The sequence below is a fragment of the Staurois parvus genome, unplaced genomic scaffold, assembly GCF_062004578.1.
Source record: "Staurois parvus isolate SC_StPar_1 unplaced genomic scaffold, SC_StPar_1.0 ptg000350l, whole genome shotgun sequence".
In the NCBI taxonomy this organism is placed as follows: Eukaryota; Metazoa; Chordata; class Amphibia; order Anura; family Ranidae; genus Staurois; species Staurois parvus.
In genome coordinates, this window is record NW_028318146.1 from 2,200,001 (window position 1) to 2,216,484 (window position 16,484).

Here is a 16,484-nt window from a genome sequence, read left to right on the forward strand (position 1 = left end):
GACACCAATACAATAAAATACTAATAAAAAGCACTGACACTGTACTAATGGCACTGGATATGAAGTGGTTAACATGTGGGCGTTCAAAGGGTTAACATGTGTGCCGTTTTACAAGGTGTGCTGTGTTTTTACTTCACTGTAAGCACACTGCTTTGTATGGCTGTGCACAGCCATGCAAAGTAGTGTGCAGGCGCCGACAGGTAGGAGAACTGTTTTGTTTACTAACAGTTCTCCCCTCCCTTGGAGATCTTTGACAATCACCAGGCGCCGGCGAGAAATCACTGGTCGGGACCCGGTGATTGACGTGAGCCCCCTACCCGGAAATGCAAAAGTCACGTATATATACGCGATTTTGCACACAGCTGCCGCCCTGTAGCAGTATTTCTGCTATGGGGAGGAGCTGAAGCAGTTAAAGGGTTAGTTCACCTTTACTAAAAAAAACTGCCTATGCAGGTAAGGGGTGCCAGTGGATGATAAACTGTGCAGCTCTGACGAATGTTGGATAACGCCCTTGCTATAGGTGTAGGCCATTTACCTACTTCATGAAGCCTGACTGGAATACTCCCAGGACGTTGCTAAGCAACGTTTATAGCACTTCGTTACTTCTCACCTCCTCCATCACAGGAGGGAGCTCAGAGCTACTGCATCAGGGGACAGAAAGAGGATGTGAGGGAGTATGAATCAGAGCACAAGCTCACTTCTGTGATGGAGGAGGTCAGCAGTAACATGTAGGCCTCACTTAGCAACGTCCTGGGAGTATTCCAGTCAGGCTTCATGAGGTACATCAATGGCCTACACCTATAAGAAGGGCATTATTCAGCTTTAGTCAGAGCTTTCACGGTTTGTTTTTATCTATAGACTCCCCTTGACTGCATAGGCAGTATTTTGGTAAAGGTCAACGAACTAACTCTATAAAGTGGAACTTTAGTCAGAAAATTAAGTCCTGCTAGATCACTTTTGAAGGTAGAACTATGTAAAATGTTAAAAATAAATGCCTATACTGTATAAAATCCAGTAATACACGCTCACCCTGCTCTGCACATGCTCAGTTGCTTTTTTTTTTTTCCAGCACTGTGCCAAAACATAGAGGCTGATCTGCTGACAGTGTAAAGATTTACTGCTGCTCAGGGGGCACTGGGCTTCAGAAAAATGGCAACTTCTGGTAAGTAGCAGGAACAATGCTGGAGGCAATTGACAGCACACACTAATTTTGGTAGCTTAATTAATACTGTGGAATGAATGTTCCTGGCCAAAGAACATTATTTTATATCAAGCTGTTATGGGTATAGTTTACTTTAGAATGTGGTGCGGGAAACACGCTATCCATGTGGGTTTCCCGCACCGCAGTCAATCCGCACTGCCCTTGCAATCTGCAGCAGGTCCCAGTTCAATGTTAACGACACCTCAAACGCAGTGTTTTCCTGAATTGGATCACATGGCACAAAACAACCATGCGATCTGGTTGCAGTGCATTTCTAAAGTTGGTGTGTGGGCTACTTTGGCACCATTTCTCCCACTGACACCAATAATGGGGCACCATTTCTCCCACTGACATCAATAATGGGGCACCATTTCTCCCACTGACACCAATAATGGAGCACCATTTCTCCCACTGACACCAATAATGGAGCACCATTTCTCCCACTGACACCAATAATGGGGCACCATTTCTCCCACTGTCACCAATAATGGGGCACCATTTCTCCCACTGACACCAATAATGGGGCACCATTTCTCCCACTGTCACCAATAATGGGGCACCATTTCTCCCACTGATACCAATTATGGGGCACTATTCCACACAACGATAGGGCACTGTTCTTCCCCCTAATACCAAATGTGGCAATGTTTACTCCCACTGATGCCAGGAAAATTTCCACTTCCGCAGTCCAGCCCCCCTAAAAATTGAAGGACAATAAACAGTCCCTTTGTTTAGAAAGTTTGGAGACCCCTGGTGTATGCTTTGTAAGTGTTCCTTTGCATTCTTCTGAATCAACTGTGGGTTTACTGTTTATTTAGTCTTTTTTTTTTTCTATTGGTTGAATAGACTTTTTACCCTATTATAGAGAAGAGCTAACCTGGCTGTGTCATGATGATCACATCGATGTTAAGAGTCACAGAAATTTCTAATAGTACTAGTAACACTAAATGTTATAATGCTTAAGGAATTTATGGCAAAAGACCGGAACACCATCTATTTATAACTGATTTGTAGTCATATGTATGGACAGCAGTACATGAGTGCAGTCACGCTTTCACACAGGATGTTACTATACCTAAATTCTGCACATGAGCATGACATGCATATTGATGAAGTAAACAGATAGTGAGTGAATATAAAGCTGGAAGGATTATCTGGTTTCTCATTAACTCCACACACTTTCACAGCTGCCCACCCTTGTCACTGCTCTCATGATGATATTGCAAACTCACCAACTCAGTCAGCTACAGGGGCAATAGTTCTACTGTCACTAGAACAAGGGTGTCAAAGCTCATTTATATTAGGCACAGATGCCACTTAGAGTAATGTCAGCATATACATGGGGATGGGGAATCCTGCAACCAGGCAGGAAAATACAGTGCATTCATAAAGTATTCAGACCCCCTTCATTTTTTTCATTTATGTTATGTTGCAGCCTGATACTACAGTTGCTTAAATTCATTTTTTTCTCATTAACCACTTGCCCTCCAGAGGATTTCCCCCCCTTCCTGACCAGGCCATTTTTTGCGATACGGCGCTGCGTTATTTAAACTGACAATTGCACGGTCATGCAATGCTGCACCCAAATGAAATTTATGTCCTTTTTCCCCAACAAATAGAGCTTTCTTTTGGTGGTATTTGATCTGCCAATTTTAAAAATAAACAGTATTTGTGACTTTTTGCTATAAATCAAATCCAGTAAAACAAATTTAATAAATCCAATTTTCTCATAAATTTAGGCCAAAATGTATTCTGCAATGGCGGCAATCAGTGACTTATAGTGGGACTGCGGCGGACATTCTGATACTGGGGGGGAACTGACTGTCACTGACATCCCCAGTGACACCAATAGTGATCAGTGCTACTAAAAAGCACTGACACTGTACTAATGGCACTGGGCAGGAAGGGGTTAACATCTGGGGGCGATCAAAGGGTTAACTGTGTGTGTTTTACTGTGTAAGCATGTTGCTTTGTATTGCTCTGCTATGCAGAGCAATACAAAGCAGCATGCTGGAGCTGACACGGAAGAGATCCGTATTGTTTACATACAGACCTCTCCTCTGTCACTGTTCCTCGGCAATTGCCGGGTGCCGGCGGGGAATCTCCGGCCAAGACCCGGTGATCGACAGCTGAAGCTGCCAATGGCAGCAAGGGTAGGAAGCGCGCCCTGATTTTGCACAGCCCTGCCGCCCTGTAGCATTAATTCTGCTATATGGCGGTCGGGAAGTGGTTAATCTACAATCAGTACCCCATAATGACAAAGCGAAAACAGAATTTTTTTAAATATCTGCAGATGTATGAAAAAGGAAAAACTGATATATCACATTGGAAAAAGTATTCCGACCATTTGGAACACCACTTGAAATTTAGCTGCCTTATGATGCCTCCTCTGCATCCAGCCCATGCAGATCAATGCCAGGAAGTGTCATTATGGGAAGAGGCACTTCTCATTGGATATCGAGTTCAGGGAAGGTCTAGATTAGGGCATGAGGGTAGGACTTAGCTCTGTTATTTGGATCCTTCTTCCAGGAGGACAGTTTCTATGACTTTTTTTAACGTCGTGTGTGCATGAGGCCTTAGGGATAGGATAATGTCATGGAAACAAGTGTCCCCAATGGAAGTTTTCCCCTCTATTCCTGTCCTCGTGGCAAATCAACACTTTGGATTTACCCTCACTTTCATTTCTGTTGATCCTGGTGGTCAGGATAGTTAGGCTGGGGCCACAACTGTGTGGCCCACGATTTGCATGAGCATGATAGCCCATTCATTTAAATGGGCTGTTGTGCCCCAGGACACGCAGAAAAGAAGTCCCTGCACTATTTTTGAAATCGCAGCCCACACGGGATTTGAGGTTCCTAGTACGGTTGCGATTTCCAGTGTATGTGCAATGCCATCAGGATTATTGGCATCCACCTGGGGGTCCCGCATTTTTGTGTGGGTGGTTGCGGCAGCAAGTATTCGTGACAGGTTCCCTTGTTCGCATCAAAAGGGCAGAGACATCAGGTTTTCACGTTCTGAAATGGCACAATTAAATCAATTGTTCTCTATGTACCCTGTTCACACCACAACACCGGTATCATGTGCAGATTTTTTCTGTGCAGGAATCTGCAACATGTTAATAACTCATTGAAGTGCGCATGAAAACAGATGTAAACTGATGTCTCTGCAAGTTAAATCTGTAAATCAGTTTACATAATTTTTTCTGTACATATGATGTGAACAAGGCCTTAACCAGTTGCTGCCAAGTCTATAGCCAGATGGCGGCCGGGCAAACAGCTCGTCCCTCCGGGTGGACGCCATATGGCGTCCTTTCAGGTATGCGCAGTGCACTTTCCCACAGGGCCGCTCTGCGGCACGATCTGTCACCGGCCGTGTACCTCGGACACGGCCGATGACAGATCTGTGTACCGGCCCCCGTTGCCAGTACCATGTGACCTGCTGTGACCAATCACAGCAGGTCACATGACAGTTGTATACAATGGATGGCTTCCTTTCATGCCATCCATTGTATACAAGTGTGTCTAGCTGTGAATGGTCACAGCGATCACATGCACAAGCTGGGCCAAACACAACCCATCTGTGTCATGTGATTAGCCGTGGCCAAATCACAGCTAAACACAAAACAAAAATCCTGAATGAATCAATGTCATTCAGGTAAATGCTTGCTAATAGCAAAGTAATTCTTTGCTATAAGCAAACTGTGTAAAAAAAAAAAATATATATATTGATCACTTCCCCAAAGTAGTACAATGTTACTATGGTAACATTATAATACTTTGGTCATAGTGAAATATGAAAAAAAAAAAAGAAAAAGAAAAAATGTAATAAATTAAAACTAATAAAAAAAGTAAAAAAAATTATCAATTTTTTTTGTACTGATCACCGCGATGCCAGTTATATGATGACTCTGTACTGCACTGGTGACAGTATGTAAAAAAAAAACTTCTCATTTTCCGAAAAATTATGGAAAAAAAATGCAACTTCAAAAAACTCGCCATGCCTCTTATGAAATACGTCGGACTGTCTACTTTGCAAAAAGTGGTCATTTGGGGGATATCTGTACTGTTCTGACATTCTTGAACCTCAAGAAATTAGATTGGCCGTCAGTACTTCAGGATTGATCAATATTCAGGTATATACCATAGTTTGTGAACTCTATAACTTTCCTACAAACTAAATAATACATCCTAATTTGGGTTATTTTCACCAAAGAAATGTAGTAGAATACATCTTGGCCTAAATTTATGAAGAACAATTATTTGCAAACTTTTATAACAGAAACAAAGAAAAACGTGTTTTTTTTTCAAAATGTTAATCTTTTTTGTTAATTTAGCAAAAAATAAAAACCTCAGTGTTGATTAAATACCACCAAAAGAAAGCTCTAGTTGTGTGAAGAAAATTATAAAATTTTAGTTTGGTCACAGGTTTGTATGACCGCGCAATTGTCATTCAAAGTATGAGAGTGCTGAAACCTGAAAAATGGCCTGGGCAGGAAGGGGGTAAAAGTGCCCGGTATGGAAGGTTAATGTCTGAACTATCTACAGTAGTCCTCTTCTAATTCTGAATATCACATGACAATATTCAAGCACTGCAAACAGCTTTTAATTGTAAAAATAGTAATAGTAAGTTGCTTTGATCTGTTCAATTGTATTTGCAGTCAAAAGCTGCTGAAATAGCTGGAAAGCTGTCATGTGTATAGTCAGCATTACAGTCTCCATGTTCTGTGTATTTGGGAAATTCACAATCAAGCCATTAACATAACAGACAGCACTGTGCTGGTCTGCACACACTCTCTGCTTTCACTCTGTGGTCAGGTAATATGTCTGTCCATGGTAGTGAGGTGTCATGCGGGACTGACTTACAGAAACTGGAGCTGTGACCTACAACTAAATTTGGAGACTACTCATTCATATGTACTCATTAAACAAAAATAGAGAATAATAGATCTCCATGTGTAGTGTAAAGTAAACACTTATCCTGCCATCAAACACCATTCTATTCCATTCTACACCAGGCCATGCAGAGGAAGATTATGGATCTCTTATTTTCTTGCCTCCAGTTTTTAACAAATAGTCTTTTTAGTTTGTATTGCTGTGCCCCTGCTAAGAAGATTCACCTTCTCTATCCGGTGACCAATATCATAGAGAAAGAAAATGATTGGAAATCCAGAATGTTAGACGTCATCGAAATAGAACGAAAATATTCACATGATTTGGTGACAAATGTCACTGAGTCATGGGAAGGAGATGTGTTACTGGCAAGATCACCAGTTGGCAATAGACTAAATAATAATAAAATATAAAAAAAAAACTAACCCCATATTTTTTTTTAAATAACAAACATTATACTTACATGCTCTGTGTGATGGTTTTACACAGAGCAGCCCCGACCCCTCTTCTTGACCCCCCTCTGCTAGCGCTCCTGGCTCCCCCATAGCAAGGCACTCAGCCTTGCCCCCACTCCCTCCATGCTGGCTGTGACAACCTTCAATTTTCAGAACCACTTTAAAAAAGAAAACTAATGTAGCAACCACACTTACAGATTGGCAAACTGCAGTATATTCTCTTTGTTTTTGGGTTTATGCCCCCGGTCACATCAAAGCCGATTTTGAAATCATGAGACTTACAGTGAAGTCTCACTATACCAATATTGGGTGACCTGCCAATTTCAGTTGCGATTTGCAAGACATCTGACACAGATGTCTATACAAATCGCAACAAAAGTAGTGCATGCACTACTTTAGAAATCGTTGCGGCTCCGTCCAAGTCAGAACCGCACCGATAGAACCGCTCTAATATTGGACAATAGGATGCAACTTGGCATATAATTTGCAAGTGGCATGGCATGCAAATCGCAGGCCAAGTCGCACCTGATGTGACCGGGGTGTAATACCACTAACTATATGAATAAAGCTACAGTGAGGAACAGAAGTATTTGAACACCCTGCGATTTTGCAAGTTCTCCCACTTAGCAAGCATGGAGGGGTCTGAAATTCACATTGTAGGTGCATTCCCACTCTGAGAGACAGAATTTAAAAAACAAAATTCAGGAAATCACATTGTATGATTTTCAAAGAATTTGTCTTGCACTGCAGAACATAAGTATTTGAACACCTGAGAAAATCAGTGTTAATATTTGGTACAGAAGCCTTTGTTTGCAATTACAGAGGTCAAACGTTTCCTGTAGTTCTTGACCAGGTTTGCACTGCAACAGGGATTTTGGCCCACTCCTCCACACAGATCTCCTCTAGATCTGTCAGGTTTCGGGGCTGTCGCTGAGCAACACGGAGTTTCAGCTCCCTCCAAAGATGTTCTATTGGATTTAGGTCTGGAGACTGGCTAGGCCACTCCAGAACCTTGATATGCTTCTTACGGAGCCACTCCTTGGTTATCCTGGCTGTGTGTTTCCGGTCGTTGTCATGTTGGAAGACCCAGCCACGACCCATCTTCAATGCTCTGACTGAGAGAAGGAGGTTGTTACTCAAAATCAAAATAAATGGCCCCATTCATCCTCTCCTTAATACAGTGCAGTCCTCATGTCCCCTTCGCAGAAAAGCACCCCCAAAGCATGATGTTACAACCCCCATGCTTCACAGTAGGGATGGTGTTCTTGGGATGCAACTCATCCTTTTTCCTCCAAACATGACAAGTGAAGTTTAGACCAAAAAGTTCTACTTTGGTCTCATCTGACAACATGACTTTCTCCCCATACCTCCTCTGGATAATCCAGATGGTCATTGGCATACTTCAGCCGGGCCTGGACATGTGATGACTTGAGCAGGGGAACCTTCCGTGCAATGCATCATTTGAAACCATGACGGCGTAGTGTTCTACCAACAGTGACCTTTGAAACTGTGGTCCCAGCTCTCTTTATATCATTGACCAGCTCCTCCCTTGTAGTTCTGGGCTGATTCCTCACCTTTCTTATCATCAGTGATACCCCACGAGGTGAGATCTTGCATGGAGCCCCAGTTCGAGGGAGACTGACAGTCGTCTTTAGCCTCTTCCATTTTCTAACAATTGCTCCAACAGTTGATCTATTTTCACCAATCTGCTTGGCAATTGCCCCGTAGCCCTTTCCAGCCTTGTGGAGGTCCACACTTTTGTCTCTGGTGTCTTTTGACAGCTCTTTGGTCTTGCCCATTGTAGTAGTTGGCATCTGACTGACTGTGGGGTGGACAGGTGTCTTTAAAGAGCTCAGACAGGTGCTACTAAGTTAGATTAATGAGTGGAGTAGAGGTGGACTTTTTAAAAACACAGTAACAGGTCTTTGAGAGCCAGAATTTTTGCTGTTTCTTAGGTGTTCAAATACTAATGTTCAGCAGTGCAAGACAAATAAATTCTTTAAAAATCATACAATGTGATTTCCTGAATTTTTTTTAAATTCTGTTTCTCAGAGTGGGAATGCACCTACAATGTGTAGATGGTTGCGTAAATGGAAACTGCTCCAACCAAGGCTGCCAAATGCGCAAAAATCTGTTGTTCATTTTGGTCAATATCAATATAAGTTTCTCATTTACCAATGTGCCATCCACCCGACTTTTCACTTTGACAAAGCTGAGAGCCAGGGACTGCCATACTTTCACAATTGTCGGTTTTGTTGCTACAAAAATATGAGTTATCAGGTTACAGTCTCACCACCTTAATGCCTTCTTTCGGGCTGGCGTTTTTTTTACTCCAAACAGCTACAAGATGTGTCATTTTTGCCCTGCAACCCTGTGTACTGTGTGTTGGGAATGACCCAGCCCACAACTAATTGGAGTATGAAAAAAAAAAAGGCTTGAACTGTTGTACTCTGTTGTCAAAAATGCTATATGCACTTTTTTTGTGCATTTTGGTGTGCTAGGCAATCAATTCAAAGGAATGAGCTTCCTTAAAGGGGTTCTAAAGCCTGGACTTCTTTTTGCCTTAAAAGAGAAGGTCACATTTGGAAACATGTTACATGTTCCACCCATTTTTAGGGTGGAACATGTAACATGTTCCCATAGCTGCAGCAGCGCCCGCCACCCCCCCAACCCCCGACAGATAATACGGGGAGAAGCTTCGCCCCACACGGCCGCGTCGTTCATTCACGGACTTCCGTTGGTGGTCTCTGGTGCAATGCTTTCCAGACTCCTTTGGACAAAATAATAAATTTTTTTTACCTGCAAAAAAATGTGCACTTATTATTTTTGTCCAAAAAGGTGAACTTTCCCTGCATTAAAATTGTTGTAAAGACTTAAGGTTTTTTACCTTCATGCATTCTGTGCATGATGGTAAAAAAAAAAATTCTGTGTGCAGCAGACCCCTAAATACTTACCTGAGTCCCATCCCGATCCAGCAATGTGCACAAAAGCAACGTCTCTCCCGGGACCCTCCCCCCTCATTGGCTGAGACAGCCATTGGCTCCCGCTACTGTTAATCACAGCCAGTAAGCCAATGATGAGAGATCATGGGTGGGTCCAAGCCACATCTGTGTGAGAATGGAAACACAAAGCAGCGGTTTGGGAGCCCCCATAGCAAGCTGCTTGCTGTGGGGACACTTGGCAAGAGGGAGGGGCGAGGAGCGCCGGTGGGGGACCTGAGAAGAGGAGGATCGGGGCTGCTCTGTGCAAAACCATTTCACAGAGCAGGTAAATATGGCATAACAAAAAAAATCTGCCTTTATAATCACTTTAAAAGTGTTAATAAACCCACAACAGTACAATCAGTCTGTATATGCAGTAAAGCATTGCTATAAGCAAGCATTTAACTGAATACAATCGATTCATTCAGGTTTTTTTGTTGTGATTAGCTATGATTGGCCACGGCTAATCACATGACACAGATGGGTTGTGATTGGCCCAGCCTGTGCAAATGATCACTGTGACCATTCACAGCTAGACACACTTGTATGGCATGAAAGGAAGCCATCCATTGTTTATAACTGTCATGTGACCTGCTGTGATTGATCACAGCAGGTCACATGGTACTTGCAATGGGGCCAGTACACAGATCTGGCCACAGTGCAGCCCTGCGGGCACACGCAAGATGCGATCCAGGAAGGACGCCATATGACGCCCTTGCGGATCGATGAAAGTCCCGTCTGGCCATCATTTTACTATAGGCTGGGCAGGAAGTGGTTAAAGCACAAAAAATAAAAGCGCACAGGCAATCAAATACCACCAAAAGAAAGCTCTATTTGTAGGGGAAAAAGGACGTAAATTTCATTTGGGTGCAGTGTTGCATGACCGCGCAATTGTCAGTTAAAGTAATGCAGCGTCATAATGCAAAAAATGGCCTGGTCAGGAAGGGGGGGGGGTGGATCCTCTGGAGGGCAAGTTGTTAAGGTAAAAAATGACCCAGTGTTTGTATTGCCCCCTCATTCCTCTTTATATTTACCGGAATCCTATCTCGATCCGGCACCGCTCTGCTCCCAGAGGCAGCCATGGGAGTCATTGGCTCCCGCTACTATCGATCAAATTCTGTGAGAAGGGGGTGGGGCTCAGCCATGCTGTGTGTGTCAACAGATGCACACAGCCTGGTTTGGAATTGAACTCACAGGTGTGCCACCATAGCAAGAAGTTTCCTATGACGGCGCACCTAGAAGAGGAACTGAGGGTGCCGTTTGGGGACCCCAGAAGAGAAGGTTTGGTGCTGCTTTGTGCAAAAACTGCACAGAACAGGTACAGATAACATGCTTGTTTTTTAAAAGTTACCTTTACAAACACTTTAACATAAGGTACATGTGCTGACACTGCAGGAGTGTGAATCTGACCAGCAATTCCTACACAGGCAGAACAGATATGAATCAACAATCCTCTCCATATCACTCACCTTTCCTCACACATGACGATGTCTTCAAACAGATCCTCTGCAGATTCCATTGTGTTGGTGAACTCGGAGACAACAGCAGAGACGTTTTAGCAAGCTTCCCTTCCCTGTGAGAACACAAAAGCACATTATTGTACCAAGAAAACAAACAACAATGTACCACCGACAGCAGGACAATTCTCACACTTCTGCAGGTTCCTACGGGCACCGACTATTTCCAAATGTAAACAAGACAACGTGCCGTGTGTCCGCCGTGGCACCGATCCCCTGTGTGTGTCTGTTTCCGGAAACCAAGCCTCACTCTGAGCTCCACAGCTGGGCTCTTCCTTAGCCAAGCCTCACTCTGAGCTCCACAGCTGGGCTCTTCCTTAGCCAAGCCTCAGTCTGAGCTCCACTGCTGGGCTCCTCCTTATCTAAGCCTCAGTCTGAGCTACTCTGCTGGACTCCTCCTTATCTAAGCCTCAGTCTGAGCTACTCTGCTGGACTCTTCCTTACCCAAGCCTCACTCTGAGCTCCACAGCTGGGATCTTCCTTAGCCAAGCCTCAGTCTGAGCTCCACTGCTGGGCTCCTCCTTATCTAAGCCTCAGTCTGAGCAACTCTGCTGGACTCTTCCTTACCCAAGCCTCACTCTGAGCTCCCAGCCAGTGATGAAATTACTATCCTCTGGGTTTTGGTTGTGTAAAGTGATGGTAAACACTTACTTCCTTTGGTATGTTTATAACTGACAACATTTATTACAAACAGGTCTACAGCACTCAGGTGTCATATAGATCTAACTGACACATCAGGGTACAGTGTTGCCAATCTCCTCTGACTGGCAGCTAGCACACAGCAAATGTAGGAGACCATCCATCTACAGAACATGCTGTTATTAGTGCCCACGTATCCTCAGTAGCTGCTTGCTATGGGGGCACCTGACAGAAAGTAGAAGCCAGGAGAGGCTGCGGGGGAGAAGAGGGGGGGATCCAGGCTGCTGTGTGCAAAACCACTGCACAGAGCAGGTAAGTATAACATGTTTGTTACTTTACAAAAAAAAAATAACCTTTAGTATCACTTTAAACGCAAAAAGCAGCGTTTTTGCTACGATACACCTCAATGGAGAAGCTGCTGAAATGCATGTAGTGCATTTTTTCTGTGTTTTGTTTTTTTTCTGACCAGTAACAAAAAAAATTCCACTTTAACAAAAAAAGTTAAAAAAAAAAAACACAAAACGTAAAAACGCAGCAAAAACACACATGGAAGAAAATCAAAGCACAATGCAAAAAGCATTATAAAATGGATCAAAAGCAAAAAGCATAGGTGTGAAGCAAGCCTTAGTCCCTCCTTAAACTCCCCTTTAGACCGCAGATCAGCCCCTCTTCAGACTCAGATCAGCTGCCTACCCCTTCCATAATTCCTTCAGCCCTGGTTCACACTTGTTTGAATGGGCTATTGTTACTGCATTTTCCACAGAAAAAAAGGTGCATGCAACTTTTTAAAAACGTGGCCACAGGGAAATCACATGGTCTTTTTGACCATGTGATTTACCTGCGATTCCAGCATCTGCAAACGCGCTGTGGGCTGATATATATGGGGGTGCCATTCAGAATGAATGAACAGATGTGATTCTCACACCCTCAACAAGTGGATATCTGTCAAATGTCAGAGGCATGCGTGTAAGCTGGATGAAATGTCACCATATTTTTCTAATAGATTAATTCTTATATTGTCAGCTCTATCTAGGGCCCATAATGTGCTATACAGTGAATGAAATAAGTATTTGATCCCCTGCTGGTTTTGAATGTTTGCCAACTCACAAAGAAAGGATCAGTCTAAAAATCGATTGGTAGGTGTATTGTAACACTGAGAGACAGAATAGCAACAAAAAATTCAAACCTCCATCTTCTTTGCGTCTACAAAGGACCAAGTATGCTAATCTAGGCTGCTTTCCCCGCCATATAAATATAGTAAACAACTGGCGTAAGCGACAAAAGAATACAGGCGGTAAGCGTAGGGGGACCGTAGATAACAAATACAACATTTTAGGCAGGATCGACATTTTAATTGTACTGATGTATCCCATCCGTATGAGGGCAGTGTTTTGCCATGCTCGTAGATCCCTTTCTGTGTTCCATAGTTCGCAGAGCAGGGGTGGACTGACAGCTCATGGGGCCCCCGGGCAATAAGAGATAATGGGGCCCCTTGTGTTAAAAAAAATAAAGCATCCAACATAGTGGGGTTCCCCCTTCATTCATACCAAGCCCTTCAGGTCTGGTATGGGTTTTGAGGGAAACCCCCCATGCCAAAATTTAAACAAAAATGGAATGTGGGTCCCCCCCAAGATCCATACCAGACCTTTATCCAAGCATACAGCCTGGCAGGTCAGGAACCATACCAGACCACATGCCCTCAATTTGGGGGGGGGGTTCCGGGGTTGTGGGGAAGAGGCCCTTTTCCCATCAACATGGGGACAAGGTGCTTTAGGGGGGAGCCCCCCGCCCCAAAGCACCCCCCCATGTTGAGTGCTTGCGGCCTGGTATGGTTTAGGAGGGGGGGGGCAATCGCTCGTCCTCCCCCTTTCCTGACCTGATGGACTGCATGCTCGGATAAGGGTCTGGTATGGATTTTGGGGGGGACTCTCATGCCATTTTTTTTTTATTTTGGCGTGGGGATTCCTGTCAAAATCCATACCAGACCCAAAGGACTTAGTATGGATGGAGGGGGGACCCCACAATGTTTTTTTAATAATTTTTTAAATCATTTTTTTAATAATTTTTTTTATTGTCGGCAATTCTTTCTTTCTTTTCCAGTGGGGAACCCTGCTGACAGCTGAAACATTAATGCATGGTTTTCACTACTAAAATACCACATGACTTGATAAAATAACGCATGCAGTATTTTAGTAGCTTTTTTTGGTGAACTCATACGTTTTTCTTTTTAATGCTATGCGGTATCCTACCACATATTCGGATGCGGTAAGATAGCACTTAGTGAATTGTGCCTAGTGAGCCTCTCACTGGGCCCCCTACTGACCCAGGGCCCTCAGGGAATGCCCGAATGCCTGAATGGTCAGTCCTCCCCTGTCGCAGAGTACAATAATTTGGGGTCCGGGGAAATATGAGTACCTATATAAAGCAGTGTATGTGACCTCCAGGTAAACTAGTAATTAGTCTTAAGTTGGTATATAAGGTCCAGTGAAATCATGACGGGGAGGATCTCAGGTTTTCCATAATTAATACTAATGTTAGAGAGGTGGCCATATCTGTGTAATTCTGACATCAGAATCGAAAGGGTGGTAAATGGCTGGGATACATAGAATAGAATGTCATCAGCGCAGGCAGACAATTTATGAACTCTAGACCCAATAAATACCCCTTTACAGTAATATCATAATTTTCCCTGATTTTCTGTAGGAGCGGTTTTAACACCAAGGCAAAGAGAAATGAGGATAGGGAGCATCCCTGTCTGGTACCATTGTGGATGTCTAATGGGTCGGAGAAAGTACCATTCACTTTCACTCTAGATTCTGGGTTGCTATAAAGGGCCGGGATCCACTCCATCATTTTCCAGCCTTTCTGGCATTGGTTGACAAGATAAGGAAGGGGAATTGTGGGCCGTGTAGGGTCCAATGGAGAATATTAAGCTCCCGAATTGTATTATCCCTAGCCTCCCTACCGACTCTAAAACCCCTTTGATCAGGGAGGGCGATCGTAGGAAGGAGATCTGTAGTCTGGTGGCTATAATTTTGGACAGAATTTTGATGAGAGATAGGGCGATAGTTCTTGCAATACGTGGGGTCCTTTCCAGGTTTTGCTGTGACAATGATATGGACAAGTAGAACTTCCTTGGCTAAAGGGTTAGAGGAAGTAGTAGCATTAAAGTAATTGCACATGGGTCCAGCTAGAATATGAACCATTCTCTTATAATAATAATAAGCGTTAGAAAAGCCATCTGGGCCCGGGCTTTTCCCCTTGGGGAACTCTGGTATGATTGAAGTCAGCTCTAGAGGTGTAAAAGGGTGTTCAAAGGTGCCCGCTATCTCTTTAGGAAGATCAGGAAACTCCTCTTCTTGCAAGTATTGTCTTATCATGGTTCTCTGCTCGGGACAGGTCAGGTTGGGATTTAAGTATGTAAAGTGAGCTATAATAAGAATGGAAAGCTGCAGCAATGCGATCTAAGTCTACCACCTGTTTGTCCTGAACAGTCAGTTTATGTACATGGGAGAGTGCCTGCTTTGTATGGAGGAAGCGGGCAAGAAGGCGGCCACATTTATTCCCATATTCATAAAATCTATGAGCATAGTAGCATAGTTTTATCTGAGCCTTCCTTTCAAGGCAGTCAGATAACTTGAGCAGCAATTCTGTCAACTGCGTCAAGTCAGATGGTTGTAAGCTACTTTTATGTGTCTAGAACCAAGGGCAATCAAGACTCCCCCTATCACCGCTTTTTGTCCCTCCTATAGTGCTCACGTAGACACCTCATAAGTGGAATTTAATTGAAAATATATGTCGACGGAGGATTCAATGCCATCATCATCTAATAGGGATTTGTTCAAGCGTCAGGTCCAAGCAGGTCTATGTGTAGCGTATAGAGTCAAAGTTAAAGAGACCAAGGCGTTAGTTATAGTTATTGGTCCAATGTCCCTGCTGCTAAGCCTGCGGAGGTAATATTGGTCTATATAGAGACGATAAATCTGCAAATAGGAAATAATAATAACTACTTCCCTGTCGAGGTGTTCAATTGAGGGTCAGGAGGGAGGTTAAAGTCTCCCCCAAGCAAGAGGAGGCCTTTCTTAAAGTCAAGAGGTCTTTTCATTACCGTGGAGAGGAAATCAATCGTGCGAGTATTAGGCATGTAAATGTTGGCTATAGTATATGTCTCATTATTAATAGTGCCCTTGAGAAATCGATATCTGTCCTCTTGGTCGGCAACATGGGTAAGCCGACAAAAGGGCACGAGTTGTGGATGGCTATCGTCATGCCCTCACTTTAGAATTGGGAGATGGACACAAGAATAATTGATTAAATGCACTGTTGGAAGTTAGGTGTGGAATTCAATGTGAAGTGGGTCTCCTAGAGGAGTAGAACAGTTGGATTCAGGCGACGGAGTTCTTGCCACAATCTTCCAAGTTTAGGAGGTGAACATATGCCATGAACATTATAGGAAATCACTGACAATTTGGATGCCATAATGCCAAATAAGAAGGGAGGCTAAAATTTGTACCCCAGGAAACCCAGCACGAGGAGCACCGCACCTATGGTAAATGACACAAATCACATGTAATGTAACAGACCTCCACCTGTACTCGTGAACTAGCAGAGACAACAGTAAACAAACAAAATAAGTTCTAAACAAAGAGAGAGAGAACAGTAAACCAGTGCAAGAAATTGCCAGCGGTGACCAGCAGAAGTTGAGGGACTGAATGCGCACCTCAAGAGCTGCACAGCCGGGCCCCTCCATAGACTGTAAACTACAGTAAAATCTCAGTCTAATGGAGATAAACCTATTTGGG

The 16,484-nt window shown here is 43.6% G+C and overlaps 1 protein-coding gene across 2 annotated transcripts in view; it reads right to left on the reverse strand.

Moving 5' to 3' along the window:
- LTO1 (LTO1 maturation factor of ABCE1) overlaps positions 1-11,302 on the reverse strand; it is a 34,108-nt gene extending 22,806 nt beyond the window's left edge. The window contains exons 1-2 of one of the 2 annotated variants that reach the window (XM_089684574.1): positions 11,179-11,302; positions 10,996-11,099 (exon numbers count right to left, since the gene is read on the reverse strand). In XM_089684574.1, coding sequence (XP_089540700.1) covers positions 10,996-11,045 — 50 coding nt within the window. In that variant the 5' untranslated portion in view covers positions 11,046-11,099; positions 11,179-11,302. The remainder of the gene's footprint in view (positions 1-10,995; positions 11,100-11,178) is intronic. The other variant, XM_089684575.1, reaches the window with a different exon arrangement.
- Between the last annotated feature and the right edge of the window lie 5,182 nt (positions 11,303-16,484).